General features: G+C 44.8%; 1 protein-coding gene across 1 annotated transcript in view; it reads right to left on the minus strand.

The window, feature by feature from the left end:
* Nucleotides 1-15,887, minus strand: part of msh3 (mutS homolog 3 (E. coli)) — a 55,325-nt gene that overhangs the window by 27,733 nt on the left and 11,705 nt on the right. Inside the window, exons 9-19 of the mRNA XM_031570568.2 lie at nucleotides 14,071-14,201; nucleotides 12,508-12,613; nucleotides 10,634-10,718; nucleotides 10,321-10,430; nucleotides 8,775-8,907; nucleotides 6,634-6,821; nucleotides 5,963-6,131; nucleotides 4,524-4,588; nucleotides 3,888-4,004; nucleotides 3,558-3,665; nucleotides 2,295-2,409 (exon numbers count right to left, since the gene is read on the minus strand). Coding sequence (XP_031426428.1) covers nucleotides 2,295-2,409; nucleotides 3,558-3,665; nucleotides 3,888-4,004; nucleotides 4,524-4,588; nucleotides 5,963-6,131; nucleotides 6,634-6,821; nucleotides 8,775-8,907; nucleotides 10,321-10,430; nucleotides 10,634-10,718; nucleotides 12,508-12,613; nucleotides 14,071-14,201 — 1,327 coding nt within the window. The remainder of the gene's footprint in view (nucleotides 1-2,294; nucleotides 2,410-3,557; nucleotides 3,666-3,887; nucleotides 4,005-4,523; nucleotides 4,589-5,962; nucleotides 6,132-6,633; nucleotides 6,822-8,774; nucleotides 8,908-10,320; nucleotides 10,431-10,633; nucleotides 10,719-12,507; nucleotides 12,614-14,070; nucleotides 14,202-15,887) is intronic.

Here is a 15,887-nt window from a genome sequence, read left to right on the forward strand (position 1 = left end):
TGCTTGTGAAATAAATGCATTTATATGTTTATGATTGTGTGAATCATTGGGATGTGCATGTGGGCTACAGTGGTTCACGTTGCTGTGCTGACAATTTCGGAACAGCGGGCTGTCGGAATAATGGGCTTTCGGAACATTGCCATGGAACCAACCAACACTACAACGTTAGCCAAATAGTTACGTTGCTAATCATTAGGCCTATGTCTCTCTTTACCAGTTGCCACTTGTGTTTGTCCTCTTGAAAATAAATCGATAAGCTTGGCACATTTGGCAGCATCCTCCTCCAATGCCTTTCTTTTTTTCAACCTGGATTTTTCAGCCCCTCTTCCTCCCATCCATCCTCCCTGACACGTATCGTTGCTGTAGGGCCGGCCCAGCTATCGGCAGTCTATCTGAGAAAACTTTTTGGAAAACACAGGCTATGGACCCAACCAACTCTATTTGGGAAGGGATAACTCCATCGCATGGTACAACCCATGCCTAGGCTGCGGTGTCAGAATGCGGAACGTGTGTAGCCTACTTTAAGAGAAGATGGACTAACGTGACAAATGTCAAAAAATGTAATTCTCGACAGGCCCAGAAGTGAAGCGGCCCACCGGGAACTCTCCCGATTCTCCCGATTACCCACCCCGGGCCTGCCTGGCGTAGAGACTGGGAGGCAGACGCCAAGAAAATGGGCTACACTTGGGGACAGCTTGAGATGTTAGCTCAGGACCGAGATGCTTGGAGAACTCTTGTTTGCGGCCTAAGCCCCAGAAGGGGTAGTAGGCGATGATGATGATGATGATAAATTAAATGAATTATTATTATTATTATTATTTAGTTTAAGGTCATCTCCCTTTCCTCTGGTCACACACAAAGACTATGTCTCTCTGTGCATGTAGGACTTGGCCTGGATTCTGGGCTTCGGCTGTTTTAGGCAATATTCACAATGCCAAAGCTGTGCTTGTAAGATAATTAGGATGTATTAGGGCCTGGCCTAAAGGATAATCGGGGTTGATTCCCATGGTCCAGCAATCACAAGAGAGATCATCCTCTCAGATTACCCCATGGATTGAGGCAAGAAGAAATTTGATGTTACCCTCTCCAAGGTTCTCACAAGGCAGCTGTGACTACACTGATTCCAAGTAATAAATATCATGAATGTTATTGTGTGCACTGCATTCTAAAGACAGCAGGCAGACCAAGGACAAAAAAAAAAATTTGAAAAACTTAATTATGTGGGGTCTCACAATTCCAGCAAATAAGAAAGAAAAATATTTGAAAGAAAAAATCTAAAATACTGTGGGCTAGGCATTAAATGCAATGCAATGAATTACAATAATTAAAAAACATTCTCATTTATATTCAAAGAGGTGAGATGTTACCAAATTACTTGTTATAATTCAAGTGTTTAAAAGCAAACTGTGTGGACAAAGAAGATAATAATTGTGTTATTTGTTTTCCTAGAGAGACTAAATTGGATTTAGGGTTTAAGGCTGACCCAACACCGAAACATGACCCAAATTAAAAACGGAGTTAGAGAGTACCAGATTTAGGGACCAAGAAGAGGAATGAAACAAATACTTTAATCTTGCCAAACAGCACCGATACCATAAAGTGACTGAGGTGATTTTTAGATTTTTATATCAGTGCCATCACCCAAGCGAAAAACTCTCACAGAAGTTTGATTTTTGAGACCAAAGAGAACTCCTTTGATCACAGCACAATGTCTCCAGAGTGGAGAGATTTACAGTGAAAGAATGTACTTGGCACAAGTGGGCAGTTTAACTTGAGATGCCATAAATCCGCTCGCTTTTCCCCCCAGACCCTTAAAAGGAAACGGTCCAACGGATCTGTGAGGAGAATAATGCGAAGGCTGGCACGGCCAAATGCAGATTGTTACAGCGGAGTGGGCAGGCAGCAGCAGCAGCGCTACAAGTTGGCTTGTAATTCCAGCACATTTTCTGAGCACTGAGGGAGAAAAAGGTTTAACCTACTGCTTAAAAAGAAATCTGAACAGCCTTAGCCATCAACGCACACTCCTACACTAACCTTTTATTTTTTTAATCATGTTTTACTTCGATTTAAAAAAAAAATTGGTATCAAAAGCGTTCACAGCCATCTTGTTACAAATTATCAAAATTCAATAGGCCCGCCTTCGGCTCTTCCTCAAGAGTCTTGGCTGAACAGGCCACACACACACACACACACACACACACTACCCCACAGCAGGCTGTGGCTTGTGGCACTGCTGAAAGGCATATAGCACAGCGGGGGGTGCCTCTCCATGCCAACATGGGAGCGGGCCTCACCTGCAGCTGCGTGTCGTTGGGCACGTACTGATCCTGTTCGCCCAGCAGGACATCAATTACTGGGTGCCGGCCCTCTTGGATCACAATCTGACGCTCAACTTCCAGCACCTCGGGCCTGGAAAAGGACATCCAAGGTGTATTTTTACAGACTAAATTCTTCTTTCCTAAACTAAATAGGCACTTAGAATGAGTTCCACAAACTAGAACTAAAACTATAAATGGTTCAGAGATTCTACATCTAGCCTAAAGCATCAGGCTGTGTATTACATGCTCACATGGAGGGTTTTAATATTTCACATAAAGTGTTTCCTGAAAAAAAAAAGAACCTTTATGCGCCTCAAAGTGTTCTGCAGAGCTGAATACAACCATTAAAAAGATATTGGAGACAAACAGGATCGAAAATGTTTCTGCAGAGGACTCCTCACAAGAGACTTCTGAGGGTTCTTCAATCAATGTAAAAGAAAGTAGAGTCAAATGCAGCAGCGTTTGCACTGAGGACAGAGAGAGAGAGAGAGTGGAGGAGGGGATGTTGGGGACACCTGGGTTGCAGGTGGGTAGGGGGGTTAAGGGATGCACGGACACATGGGGGGGGGGGGGGGGGGGGGGGAGATGGATGGCTGATTGAGGTGGAATGTTGCACAGACGTGATTTTCGGAGAGATTCCTCTTGCTGGGCGCTACAAGAGCAACGGGGTGTTTGAATGGAGTGGGATGGGGGTGTAGTTGGCGTAAAAAAAAAATTCTGCCTTCAAAGTCAAATCCACTCTCCCACACAGACTGTGCGTGTGTAGGAAGCATCCTCCTGCTGGATCGTTTACGTCTCTCTCTCTCTCTCTCTCTCTCTCTCTCTCTCTCTCTCTCTCTCTCTCTCTCTCTCTCTCTCTCTCTCTCTCTCTCTCTCTCTCTCTCTCTCTCTCTCTCTCTCTCTCTCTCTCTCTCTCTCTCTCTCTCTCTCTCTCTCTCTCTCTCTCTCTCTCTCTCTCTCTCTCTCTCTCTCTCTCTCTCTCTCTCTCTCTCTCTCTCTATGTTCATGAATGAACCCTTTCCCATAACTGCTCATTTGATTGAAATGATCCTAAACCTGACGTGAAGCACTCTGCACCCTGTGTTGTAGGGCTCTGTGTCTTAGCACTTTCATTTCTGAGGAGACGAGATTACAGTTATGTGCGCGCCAGTAATGTGCATGACATAAAGCTGGAGAGATGAACTATGACAGCCACTGCAGAGGGATAAAAGAATGAAAAGCCCAACCTCATTACATCACCTGCAGTAATTGTTTTCTTTAGCAACCTGCGCCAATGAGAAGAGGCAGTCAACGGTTGCTAGGTGACACACGGCTTTCTTCAGGATGTAGTAGTGCTCCCCAAACAAACTACAGGGGATAAAAAATGGAAAATTATACACATGCAGACGGCAAAGGAAGAGATTTCTATTAATTTCCAACCTTGGTAAATCCAAATTAGTTTTTTCATCGTGAAGTTAAAATACCAGCTTAGCCAGAGGGGCTGGAAGGCTGCACGCAACAGACAGGCTCCCGAGGGATGGTGGGGGGTGAGGGGGGGAAGGAGGGAGAGAGCAGGAGGGGTTTACATACTGCAGAAAGTTGATCCACTCGCGGCCGCAGTCAATAACCAGCTGCTCTCTGAGCCGCAGGAGCTGGCGGTGCTTCTCCACGATGAAGGGAGTGTGGTAGCGTCCCACGACCTTTGTGCTAAAGAGAGGGAGAGAGAGAGAACGACAGAAAGAGAGAGAGAAGGGAAAAAAAAAAAGAGAGATGAAGCTACAGGGGAGGAGAGACTAAGCAGCAGTTGAGGCTTAAGGGATCGAACTCTCTGCTCTGGGGTGCACCTCCGCTGTGAGAGAAGGCTGCCTGGTGGCGGAAGCGGGCTGAGGGCAAACAGAGGGGGAACTCCACACCACCAGAGCAGTGGAGGAGATAATCTCCCTCTCTCCCCCCTTTCCAAACAATAATGTAATTACATGAAAGAAAGCCAAATAATTTATATTATTATTTTTTAATATAAGGTCCAACAGTCATATTAATTGTCAGTTGCTTCTCTTAAACCCAAAGTGCAACAAATAGGGTGAAAAAAAACATCTCTATTCACAGTATGCAGAGGGAGGGAAAGATATTATTAGTTTTTATCTCCCTCAGGTTATTCTTTTGGAGGAGTTTCTGTGTCCCTTCCTGTCCTATATTCAGACATGTTGGCAGGCTGTTGCCTCATACCTGTTGATTTTTATCCAGTCGCCTGGCACTGTAGCTGACATGGAGTTCTTCACCTCAATCAGGAACTGTGGAGGCAGCAGAGGGAGAGGGAGGGAGAGGGAGGGAGAAAGAAAAAAAGAACAAGAAAGAGAGAGAAAGACATTGACAGAGACAGAAAGAAAGGGCAGAGAGAAAAAGAGGTGAGAACTGATTAATCTCTTCACCACCCAAACGTGGAATACAGAATAGGTGGGCTTGATTAATCAGACATTGTAATGGCCTCCCATTAGGTCACACCAGCTAAATGACTTTAGGTGGGCGACGTAATAAACAGGCCCCCGTCTTCAGCATGACGCTATAAATAACGGCTGGCAGTATCAGCAGGCCAGACATGAGACCTTTCTGATTAAAAGGCTGTGAGAGAGAAGGACAATGGCACAAATCCCAAACCAGATCACTGCTTGGACAATCCGTCTTACCACAGGGAGTGAAACCATCAGTCATCCTGTCCATGCACACACACACACATGCTGGTGCACACACACAGAAGAACATGCTCATAAGTACACACTCTCACACAGTCACACAGTCACACAGACACACAGACACACACACACACCACACCACCAATGTGTGCCTCTTCCTCTGACAGAGCATGACTGGCGTGTCAGCGGTGAGCAGTGGGGAGCACGGCCCCATCAGGCCACCAGCGCTCGCCCTCGTCCCCATGTCCCCGAGCCAGCCCTGAGTGGGTAGCAGGAGGGCCAATTAACACAAACAAAATGAAAGCCACGCCGCAGACGGAGAGGCTGCAGGCGTAAATATGTAAACCTGCTGAGCATTCCAGAGGGGATACCGGGGGAGAGGGAGGAGAGAGGAGGGAGGAGGGCAGCATTCAAATACACATAGTGCTGTTCATCCCTTCCTTTTCTGAGTTATACCATAGCTCACAGGGGTCAATTCCTGGCAGGCATGGAGGGGAGTGCTAATCTGATTCACTCACACGCTTGGCAAGGGAGGAATTTAGAGTGCCTGTGTTCTCACAGTGATAACAAGACTCATCCATATTAACAGGTGCCATCAAATGAATGAATGAACTGTAAGTTGAATCAAAGTATGCACCAAATTCCTTTTGTTAAGTTATATAAACTCCTTGAACTAACATTTTGTTGAAAACTTGACAGTTATAGATGGGTTTAGGTGATCTTTTCAGAACAGACTTAAATGAACAGATATATGTAACATGCAATGCTAATACCATAAAGCCAGTCAGGCTTTATGAAGTGAAAACGTATACACTATAATGTCTCTAATGCAACATGAACACTAGGACACTGGTTGTGTACAACTGTTTTTTATGTCTCAAATAACACTACTTTAGGGTGAGAGAATGGGATAAAAGACAACACACTTGTCAATTCTATTAAGGAAGATGTAGCCTTCATGCAGAGGTTCCTCACCTCCTGTCCAGACACAGTGACATAATCCAGAGAGGGATTCCTCATAATAAGGCGGACTTCTCGCCGATGCTCCTGGATCTCCAGCAGTGCCGCCTGAATCTCCCCTTTCCTCTCGCGGATCAGTGGAAAGTCAGTCAGGTCGGAAAAAAGCGCCGTCTTGTCCCCTTTCCTGTGGAGGTGTTCAACAGAAACTGAATTCAAAACCACAACTCAAAAACTAAGGGGAAAAAATCCTGAGGTTTATCGACCTAGACAGCGCAGAGAACCAATTCTGTTCAATTCCCTGACAACAAAGAGTAGTGATATTATTGATAGGGGCTGTCTTAAGGGTGAAGTCCGTGATTCTAATCCCATACACTTTTTATCAAATTCAGCAAATTGCTTTTCACGGTTTTCTAGTAGTCCTTTCAGTGTTTGCACTCAAAAAAAAACTCTGGTGTTCATACAGTCCTGTCTCTGTAAATGGGAAACAAACATGGTGGCAGAGTTATAAATAATCCCAGCAAATCAACACGGTGCTTCAGGAGAATGGAAGGGAATTTCATTGACTGTTGAGCTAAAATATCAACAACCTTTCACAGACTGCATCTTCATTCAATTACTTCCTTGTGCATGATAAGTGTATAAAGGGTCAAGTAATTTCCACTAGTGCCCGGTCACATGTCACTCACTTGGCGGCGTTCTCGTTGAGCACCCTGAGGAAGTCTCTGGCAGGGGCCAGCAGCTGGGGCAGGCTCAGCAGGAGGCTCTGGAGCAGGCTGGAGTGGAGCTGGGCCTGGGCTAGCGGAGCCAGGGTCTGGAGCTCCACGGCCAGACGTGCCAGCGTGCTGCTGATGAGGTAGAACTCCTGCGTGGAGCACTGCAGCGACCAGTGCCAACACACACGTACAGAAACACAAACACATCCAGAAACAGATAAACACAAACACATCCAGAAACAGATACACACACACACACACACACACACACACACACACACACACACACACACACACAAAGGTTAGATCCAAATATACACATATATAAAATACTACCTCCTAAACTAAATCAGCAAATCAAGTCTTTACGATAAAAATGTAAAACAGTTTAAAGGGTGCACTTAGGGTATACATATTTCTATAGCAGGGGCCTAAGTTAATTGTATCACATTTCAATCAACATCCAATCTACATCTGACACAGCATGGTCTCAGGCCAAAGCAGGAAGAGGATGCAATTTCATCTATGTGACGTGAGAAACAATGAAACTAATAAGCATCTTATTAAACTGAATGAAAAAGGGGGAGAAAAGTAACCCAGAACCTATGATATCTACACTCACCAACTATGTACACACACAAAGCCACACTGCATAGTTCACGGACACTGGCATTTATTTTTAACCTTTTGAATGACTGACAGATCACCTATTATCTGCAGAAGCGGGAGGTCTTTTCTTCACTTGCCATTGGTGGCCCAACAGCGCAGGGAGAGAAATGGCTGCCTCTAATTATCAGTTACGGGGTCCCCGAGAGCGCCGCGTCGGTCGGCAGGAGCTAATGAACGCCGCCTCCCGTCACCACTGCTCGGCATCCGCAATGACCTCCTTAGACAATAACCATCTCATTCCCCTTTTCATTACGCTAATGGTGGCCCCCATTCAGGAAGACCAGTTCATTAAGCACTGTGCGTTTCCGTCCCCCGTCAAAGCGGGAGATGGGCGCACAGGGCCATGCAGGTGAGGGGGCGAGGGGGCGAGGAAGCGAGGCCTAAATGTACGCCAGTAACGCTCGCCACTGATGCAACACGTTGCTAAGAAAGGTATTCACAGCTACTTGAGTCGTGATGCGAAATGTGATGGCCCAGATTTAAACAGAGACCATGATTCCAAATTAATCGTCACAAGTCTGAAACTATGACGAATGTGAGGTTGGAAGCACGATTTCGACATGAACAGAGCAAACTACACACATCAAGCATAAATACGATGCCTGGACACATAAATATCTAGCCTGACGATGTCATACTCATAATTCTAGTCAGAATATGAGTCTGATATCGCTCCATTGGGCTGTGATTAAGGGGGCGTGTTTCAACCGAACCAGGAGAAAAAATGCCTCTTCGCTCAATTGGTTACCTACAACCAATCAGAACAACGTAGTATGTGACCAGGGCCAGCTGATAAATTTAACTTTTACCGGATCCCGTAGGAAGGAAGGCAAAAACATCTTTTCGATTGACAAATGCCTTGATCGCGTTTCTCTGTTCCTCTTTCAATATGAATGCACTGTCAATGTCTAAATGGACTCGAATCTATACATTTCAGCTCTCCAGCGGCAGCCATGTTTGTTGAAAACGAATTCAACTCGTGTGTTGGTGACGTGCTTGATTACGTTACTGTTGATGATCTGTCCATCATCGTATAAAGCCCGCCTTGACAATTTGATTGGTCCGGCAATTTCTGTCCGAAAATAATTTCTCCCCAATGGAGTAATGCCAGACCGAACTTCCCGACTTCAAATGTTGTGGGCGGGGCTACGTTCGGTCTGGTATCCAGGCTAATAAATATCCACACATTACCTGCAACTACATAGGCCCTGAAAGCCTGAGAGCTTGCCGTGTCAAAGGCCAGTACTATCAAACATACAGCCTATTGAGTCCATGCAGACAGTTCACTCTGGAAACCATGGAAGCGAGGCGAAGCGAGGTTTAGCATGGCTTAGCTTGTACCAATGGGCAAAAAGTGACAGAAGTTCTGAGTTGGCCTCTGTTGTCCCAGTGATATGTGAGACCAGGTCAGTTAGCCCTGGGCTGTGCTGCTCCGTCTCCAGTACCTTTTTGTGGTAGATGCTGCAGATGCCCCTCTCCAGGTCAGGCAGGCGGTTGAGCAGGGACCTGATGGAGGGCAGGACGCTGGAGTCGGAGGAGAGGATTTCAGCCACGGCATCGTGCCGGTCACGGATCTCTCTAAAGACGACACAGACAGAGAGAGATGGGGGGTTGGCTGCATGAATACAGAGACAGGAGAGAGAGAGACTTAAACTGCTACACCACTCTAGTGAAAAACATTCTTATTCTTACCGGGAGTGGACTTTCAATAAGGTCAAGGTTACAGTGGGCTCAAATTTGGCGGCTGCTATAGGGAGGTAACGGCTGACCACATCGTTTTCATTTGGTTTGACACCAGAGGTCATGTCATTTCTTGTTATTGACAATGGGTCTGTGCTCTTGATGACATTGATGACAATGGATTTGCATCCGTAGCTGTCAAAACAGGCAACTGAACAAAATGCACAGTTCTTGTTCGTGGACAATACCACTGAAATCCATTAGGCAAACCAGTCAAACCTGACTAATCCAACATCCATTGCTCTCCTGTTGCAGTGTTAAGGTCCCAGTGTGCTTTATAAACAGAATATGTAGCTTTTAGTCAACTTTGCTAGTATGCTTACAGTTATTACTTTATATTAAGTCAGTCTTTTTAGTATCACCGTTAGTATAGACTGTGCATAGTTTAGATGCAGTGTTCATACAACAACTAACCAGCTGAAACAAAGCATAAAAACAAAGCATAAAAATAGCGGTATAAAAATGAAACTCTGACACTGTTAATTGCAACGGATGTTGCGGGGATTGTGTTCCACAACATGAGTGAGCTGGAATGATTCCATTATAGGCATGTTTTACGTAGGCTTATGCTGGCTGTGTTCGCCGTGCTTTAAACCACAATAAAAGATTGGGGCTCTTGCATCACGAACCACTTGATCTCCTGACAGTGGTACCAGCCCAATCTGCTCAACAGGAGCCCAAAGACGTACACACACATACAAGTACGCACGCGCACTCAAACTCACACACACAAATACTTTCTCTCACTCACTGTGATCCACATGATCCATTTATCTTATTAATCAAGCAGCTTCATCACATAGCATGATAAATCGCATCGCATTGCATGTTAAAGTGATCAATGTTGATCAATGTTTTTAATCCACAGCTGGAATCAAAGATCTGAACTCCGTGTCAGTACACCACATGAGATCTAAAACTGATTCTATATGTCAGAGTTCATAATATGCATCAATAGAAAAAATACAGAAGAAATGAGAGGAACATTTCTGCTGAGATTTTCAGTTGCAATTCTCTGCTCCCATTCTCATCTCAAGATCCCATTCTTGGCTTAGAGAGATTTTATTTAACATAAGAGTGAATTTACCCATTAGCCATTTGGCTAATGCAACATTGTGGCGGTAAAGAAAGGTCAAGGTTGAGGTCCAGCGTTTAAGGGGTTAATACTCAATTACAGTGACATGTTACATCTGTACATCTAACTAAGGCACACATATGTCTGATTTCATATGCCCACCAGCTCAGACTTACTGAACTGATTTAAGGGGCTGTGCCACCCATTTCTTCATCAGCCTCTTCCCGAACGGTGACATAGTGTGGTCAAGAACCCACAGCAGACTCCCCTTCACAGCACCTGTAGTCTGCCAGCAGAAAGACACACACACACACACACACACACACAGAACATTAGCCAGAACATTCTCCAATGTCTTACACAACACAGCAATCCCCTCCAGAGGCAAATTGTTGTCACAGTTGAGAATGACAAAGGAAGAAAAGATTAACAAAGAAACAGGGACGCTTCTGAGTCATCGTCTGTGATGAGAGAACCTCTCCTCTTTACCTGGTTGCAGAGCACCTCCAGGTTCTTCAGGGTGGTGGCATTGAGGACCATGCCGTCCGTCTCGGACGAGAGCCGCTTGAAGGAGCTGGGAAATGAACACATAAGTGAGCAGAGACTACCTGAAAGGACTCAATTACATGACATTAAAATGGGGTTTGACAGACCCTGTGATGCATGGACAAGAGTGAAGTGGAGTGTGGGAGAACCATCCAGATTGTGTTGACTATACTATATGCTTTGTGTTGTCTATGCGACATGCTTTGAAACAAAGGTAAATGGTCCTCTGGAATTAATGAGACATACATATTTCAGTGCAATTAGGGACCCTGGCAAATTAGACAGTTATTATCTTCAAGCAGCGCCTTTAATCAAAAGTACTTCCACTAAGAATGTGGCAGTGCTACAGTGCTAATTAAAACTGGATTGGTAGAGAATTGGATGAGGCAAGTGTTGCGGCTGTCGCCAGCCAGTTGTATGTCCTGCCACTTTTGCTATCCTAACTAAAATTTGCATGCACAGTCTCAGCCAACCATAACTAAGCATAACTCATCAAAACTAAACATAAACAAAATTCCCATACGCCTTGCTGGGCAGCCCTCTCCTTCTTTATCATATTATGCCAATACTGACACTGACAAAGTGGCCATATTAGCTACTGTTGATTGTTTACCTAAAATTATCTCTTCATCTATTTATCAAATTGATGTTTACTAACCAAATTTTTTCTTTCTTGTAGCGTGACCTTTGCCCGCAAATGTTTCCTCTGGAAACATTGTTCCTTATTATCATACCCATTAAGTAAAACTACTCGTATTAGCAGCCAAACTTTACCTACTCACTGTCTTTTTCTTCCCCTCCTAGTCTAGACAATCTTCACTGTGGGATGCTGCTGTAGTCTCTCCACCTGCCCTACTTGCAGAAACCCTCGGCCTACACCTATCCACCCCCACCACACTGTCATGCACTTATTCTACCTCATACTAGCTTAGCGCCAAAACAATAAAATTGTCTCTATGTAAATAAAATTGAATTGAAATAGAATTTGATGTCAATGAAATCAGGCAAATCAACAAAAAGAATACTAAGGTGAGGAACACTCTCATATATGTAAGGGATAATGTCTGTCGCTGTGTCCCATTATACCAAAATATTTGACAAGATGGAGGCAAAGAACTCCAGACAGAGCCAATATTTTCGTATAACAGGACACCTCGAAGGCCACTATCCCACTTACACCCCGGTTGCCACACATGTGTTCAGGAATGCATGTATAACCCACATTCTGGAAACATTTGTTTCAGTTTAAAAAGAAGCCAACCTGTGTAATTTTTAGTACTACTTTCTTTAGTCATGGACAAGGATAACCTCTGATAGCAAAAGGCCAGTGGACCGCTGTCGGCCCACTGGGGGCAGAGCTTGCTGTTCGCTGGCCTTTTGCTCATCGGTTTTCAGGTGGTCCACTGACATTACAGACAAACAGCCCATCGTTTTGCCACTTATTTTAAAACATTTTGTTTTGCTTTATTTCTTTATTTATATTTCTTCATTCATTTTCATCAACCCTTAACAGTTTTTATAGATGTTACCAGTGCGTAACCTAAGTCTTTAATTGACCAAGTCATTTTTCATCTTTAGAGCATTCTAGTGCCATGAACTACGTCTGTTTAACACCTGCCAGCCAATCAGAAAAGAGTATTTCTCGCCACCAGGGGATAATCAGTAGTAATCCCAACTCCTCACGGATCTTACAAGGATGGTGGGGGTGGACAAATGGTTAGTATAAGCTGTGAAACAACCAATGTTCCCATCCTCTTAAGAGTGGGTCCTTTGATGCATGCAAATACTGAGAGTCTAGGGGGAAAAGCATTTCACACCTGCAGCAGAGCAGGACACGTTCCAGCTTAAACTCCGTCAGGTACTGGATGATGGGACCCAGGCAACAAATGACGGGTCGTTCCAGGTTGTAATATGGATAAACTCCTGGGTAATGACAAACACAAAAACAAACCACATTAAAAAAAAAAATTTAAAAAAAAAAAACACCCACAGCCACACACACACACTAAGAGTGTATGATGTGTATGTCAATGTGTTGCATTGTTTTCCTCTGAATGAGCGCCCTGGTGAGCAGTTAGTGTTACTGCCACTAGAACGTTATGACAAAGGGACAAAAACAGTTCCCTGTCGTCCTCTGATGCGAAAGCTGAGACCTGCGCAAACGCCCGACTGCATAACGACGTGCCAGTAGCCGGATGATCTCACTTAACGCCGCAGAGGGGCAGGTGTCGAGTGCGAAGCGTGCACAGCCAAACGAACAGTTAATTATCGGAATCAGCATTGGAACCTAAATAGTAGCGAGCCTCTGGAAAATGTCAGTGCCAAAACACCAGACTGTCAGGAAACATAACTGTGTGACCTGTGTTTTTATTTAGTCACTGTGTGATGTGTACACTGAGAGTGATCAGGAGGAGGGGGACATGGGGGAGGAATGTGAGGGGCTAATTATGGCAGCTGCTTTCATGAGTGCAGACATTCTATTCTAATGTTTAAGTATAGAATCAGGTTCACAGTGCTAGATTACTGTAGTGTACAGACAGGTGTCTGAAACATGCTCCTGTATCTCCACTGACAAGATAAGAAGAAAAGAACAGAAACGAAAACGTAACCATGCTCCCTTGTGGCAAATAAGAGACAAATGTTGAAAAGTGGTGAAACAAGGGGAAAAAACATGTTGTGGAAAAAAGTTTCTAAAAATGAACAGCAATGTCCGTTTTAGCTGGTGACGCCGATTCTCGTTATCTAGCTGCGAACTTAGTGGCACCCTTTCCTAATGGATTCAATTCAAGGGTTTCAATTGAATGAACGGAAAGACTAAAACTTCAAAAATCACAAGGAAGCGGAAGTTTACTGGTCCTAGCAGACAAAAGAAAGCCCGTTTTCTGTAAGCTAGATCCAGCCATGACGCACTGTCTGCCTCATCAAACGCGACGGAAAGGACAGGCGGTATTGATCACGCCATCCATCCCCGAAAGGAAATGATTTTTCAATTACACAGCACAAGCCCACACACACTGACCCCTGTCAGGCCAGACAAATAACATCACAGCAGTGCCCAGAAGCCTCAGCGTCCAGCCGCACAGGAGGGGTGGGGGCAGGCATGCACACACACACAAACACGCACAGATGTACTTGTCAAATATGGCAAACATATCAAAATGAAGGGACAAATATGTGCATGACAATTCTCTCTCTCGCTCACTCACTCACACTACAGACACACAAACTCTATCTCTCTCCTGTTTGTCTGTCTTTCACACACACACGCACACGCACACGTACAGGTACACGTACACGTACACACACACACACCACACACACACACACACACACACACACACACACACACACACACACACACACACACACACAGAGAGTACCCTTTTCCGTTCCATCCTGCCTTTGATGAGATGGGTCTGAGTAAAAGTCCTTCACTGTGTTCATGGCTATGCCAAACTCAAACTGGGTGCTCTCACGCCGTTCAATGCGTAGACGGTCGTCCTCCTGCACACTGGAAAGGGGGGGAAACAGAATTACTGAAATGGCTTACAGCCATTCTTTATGTGAAGTCTCCATCAAGCTGAACAATTCCTACATTTTTTTTTAGTTATTAGCCTCGAGTAAAGGTAAAATACAACATATACAGTGAGTCTCCCACTGAGAGTCAGGACTACTTTTTTTCCCGCAAAAAAAAAAACACAACAGTCCAAACATTCAAGGCACTCCTCGACTGAATGAGTTCTGACAGACCCGAGTGCATAGGCCAGAGTGAATACAATGACTAATGAGAGAACTAAATATCTGGGTTGCAAAGTGTGCTCAAATAATCATACACAAACAAATAAGAATACATGTTTAACAAGTGAACGCAGCATGAAAGTGATATTTTCAAACAGCCATACATTTAGTGCGGCAAGGAGCATAATAACACCGTATCTTGCATGTCACTCACTGGAATTCATTGATTTTCACAGTGGATAACAGATGCACTCTAACAATAAACACATCAGGAGGGAGTGGAAGAGAGAGAGAAAGGGAGGGAGAGAAAAGATGAGAAACACATTTTGCCCTCTCCACTACCATAATCATTCACTCTCTCCTCCCCTCCATTCAGCCCCACAGTGATTTCAAGGACTCCAGCTCTCTTTGTGGCCTCGGTGCTGTTGCCAGGGCGACGCCAGCAAACACGTGGCTTCTGTGAGCACGCCGCAACATCCTCTCTCTTCAGCCATAAGTCAGCCAGGCAGTCAGTCAGACAGATTTGGACCAAGCCAACAAACAGAACAGCGTTTGCCATCTATACAGACGCAGACACACTGAAGTATGGGCACACACACACACACACACACACACACAACACATGTTCTGTGCTGTAGGCATAGGAAAACATCCTCCAGCAGGAAAAAAGCAAACGCAGCCAGGAGATGCAAAGCCCTGTAGCAAAGACCAACTGCTCTAATAAAGTTCTCTGGAGAGTGGGTTGTAGCTCAAACTGGTAATTCTTGAGATTGTGTGCTAAAACTGGCTAGTACCACTAGGGGGAGCTCCAGAGTCTGTTCTGTGACCGGTCAATACCTCTGGCATGGCCTCAGTGACTGGTCAATGCCACCGACACCAGGGTCCTGTCTGTTCCGTGGCCGGTCAATGTGTTCCGTGACCGATCAATGCCTGCGGCACCTTACTCTAACTGCTGGAGAGTGCCACTAGGGGGAGCTCCAGAGTTGTTTAGTGTCTGGCTTCAACTAAAAGCTAACACTGAACATTTCAGGAGGAGCTTTTGAAACTAGTAATTTACCAGACGGGGGCATTGGCTCTTTTTTCTAGAGGCAACGAAAAGCCGGACTCAACATTCAAATGAATCAAACATAAATAATTCACTCCACTGCAATCATTTAAGGCCAGGCAATGTGCAACTGTAAATGTCAACCTTTTACTGGAGCTCACAGTTGCTTTCTCAAACTAAATGCATGACCAACTTATTAAAATGCTCAAAATGGTTTACCCAGGAGCCATTCTGCCCCCACAGACAGATATATAACAATACAGTGGTATAAGAAGACATGTCCATAATGACCAGCATATTTTTGGTTGCAAAGGTATCAGTACAGGAACAACCATTTCCAAAAGGCATAACCCCCCCCCCCCCCCCCACCATAAAATCATACCGCCTCAGGGATGGAGAAAGATCATTTCCATC

Source organism: Clupea harengus, chromosome 7 (assembly GCF_900700415.2).
Source record: "Clupea harengus chromosome 7, Ch_v2.0.2, whole genome shotgun sequence".
Taxonomy (NCBI): domain Eukaryota; kingdom Metazoa; phylum Chordata; class Actinopteri; order Clupeiformes; family Clupeidae; genus Clupea; species Clupea harengus.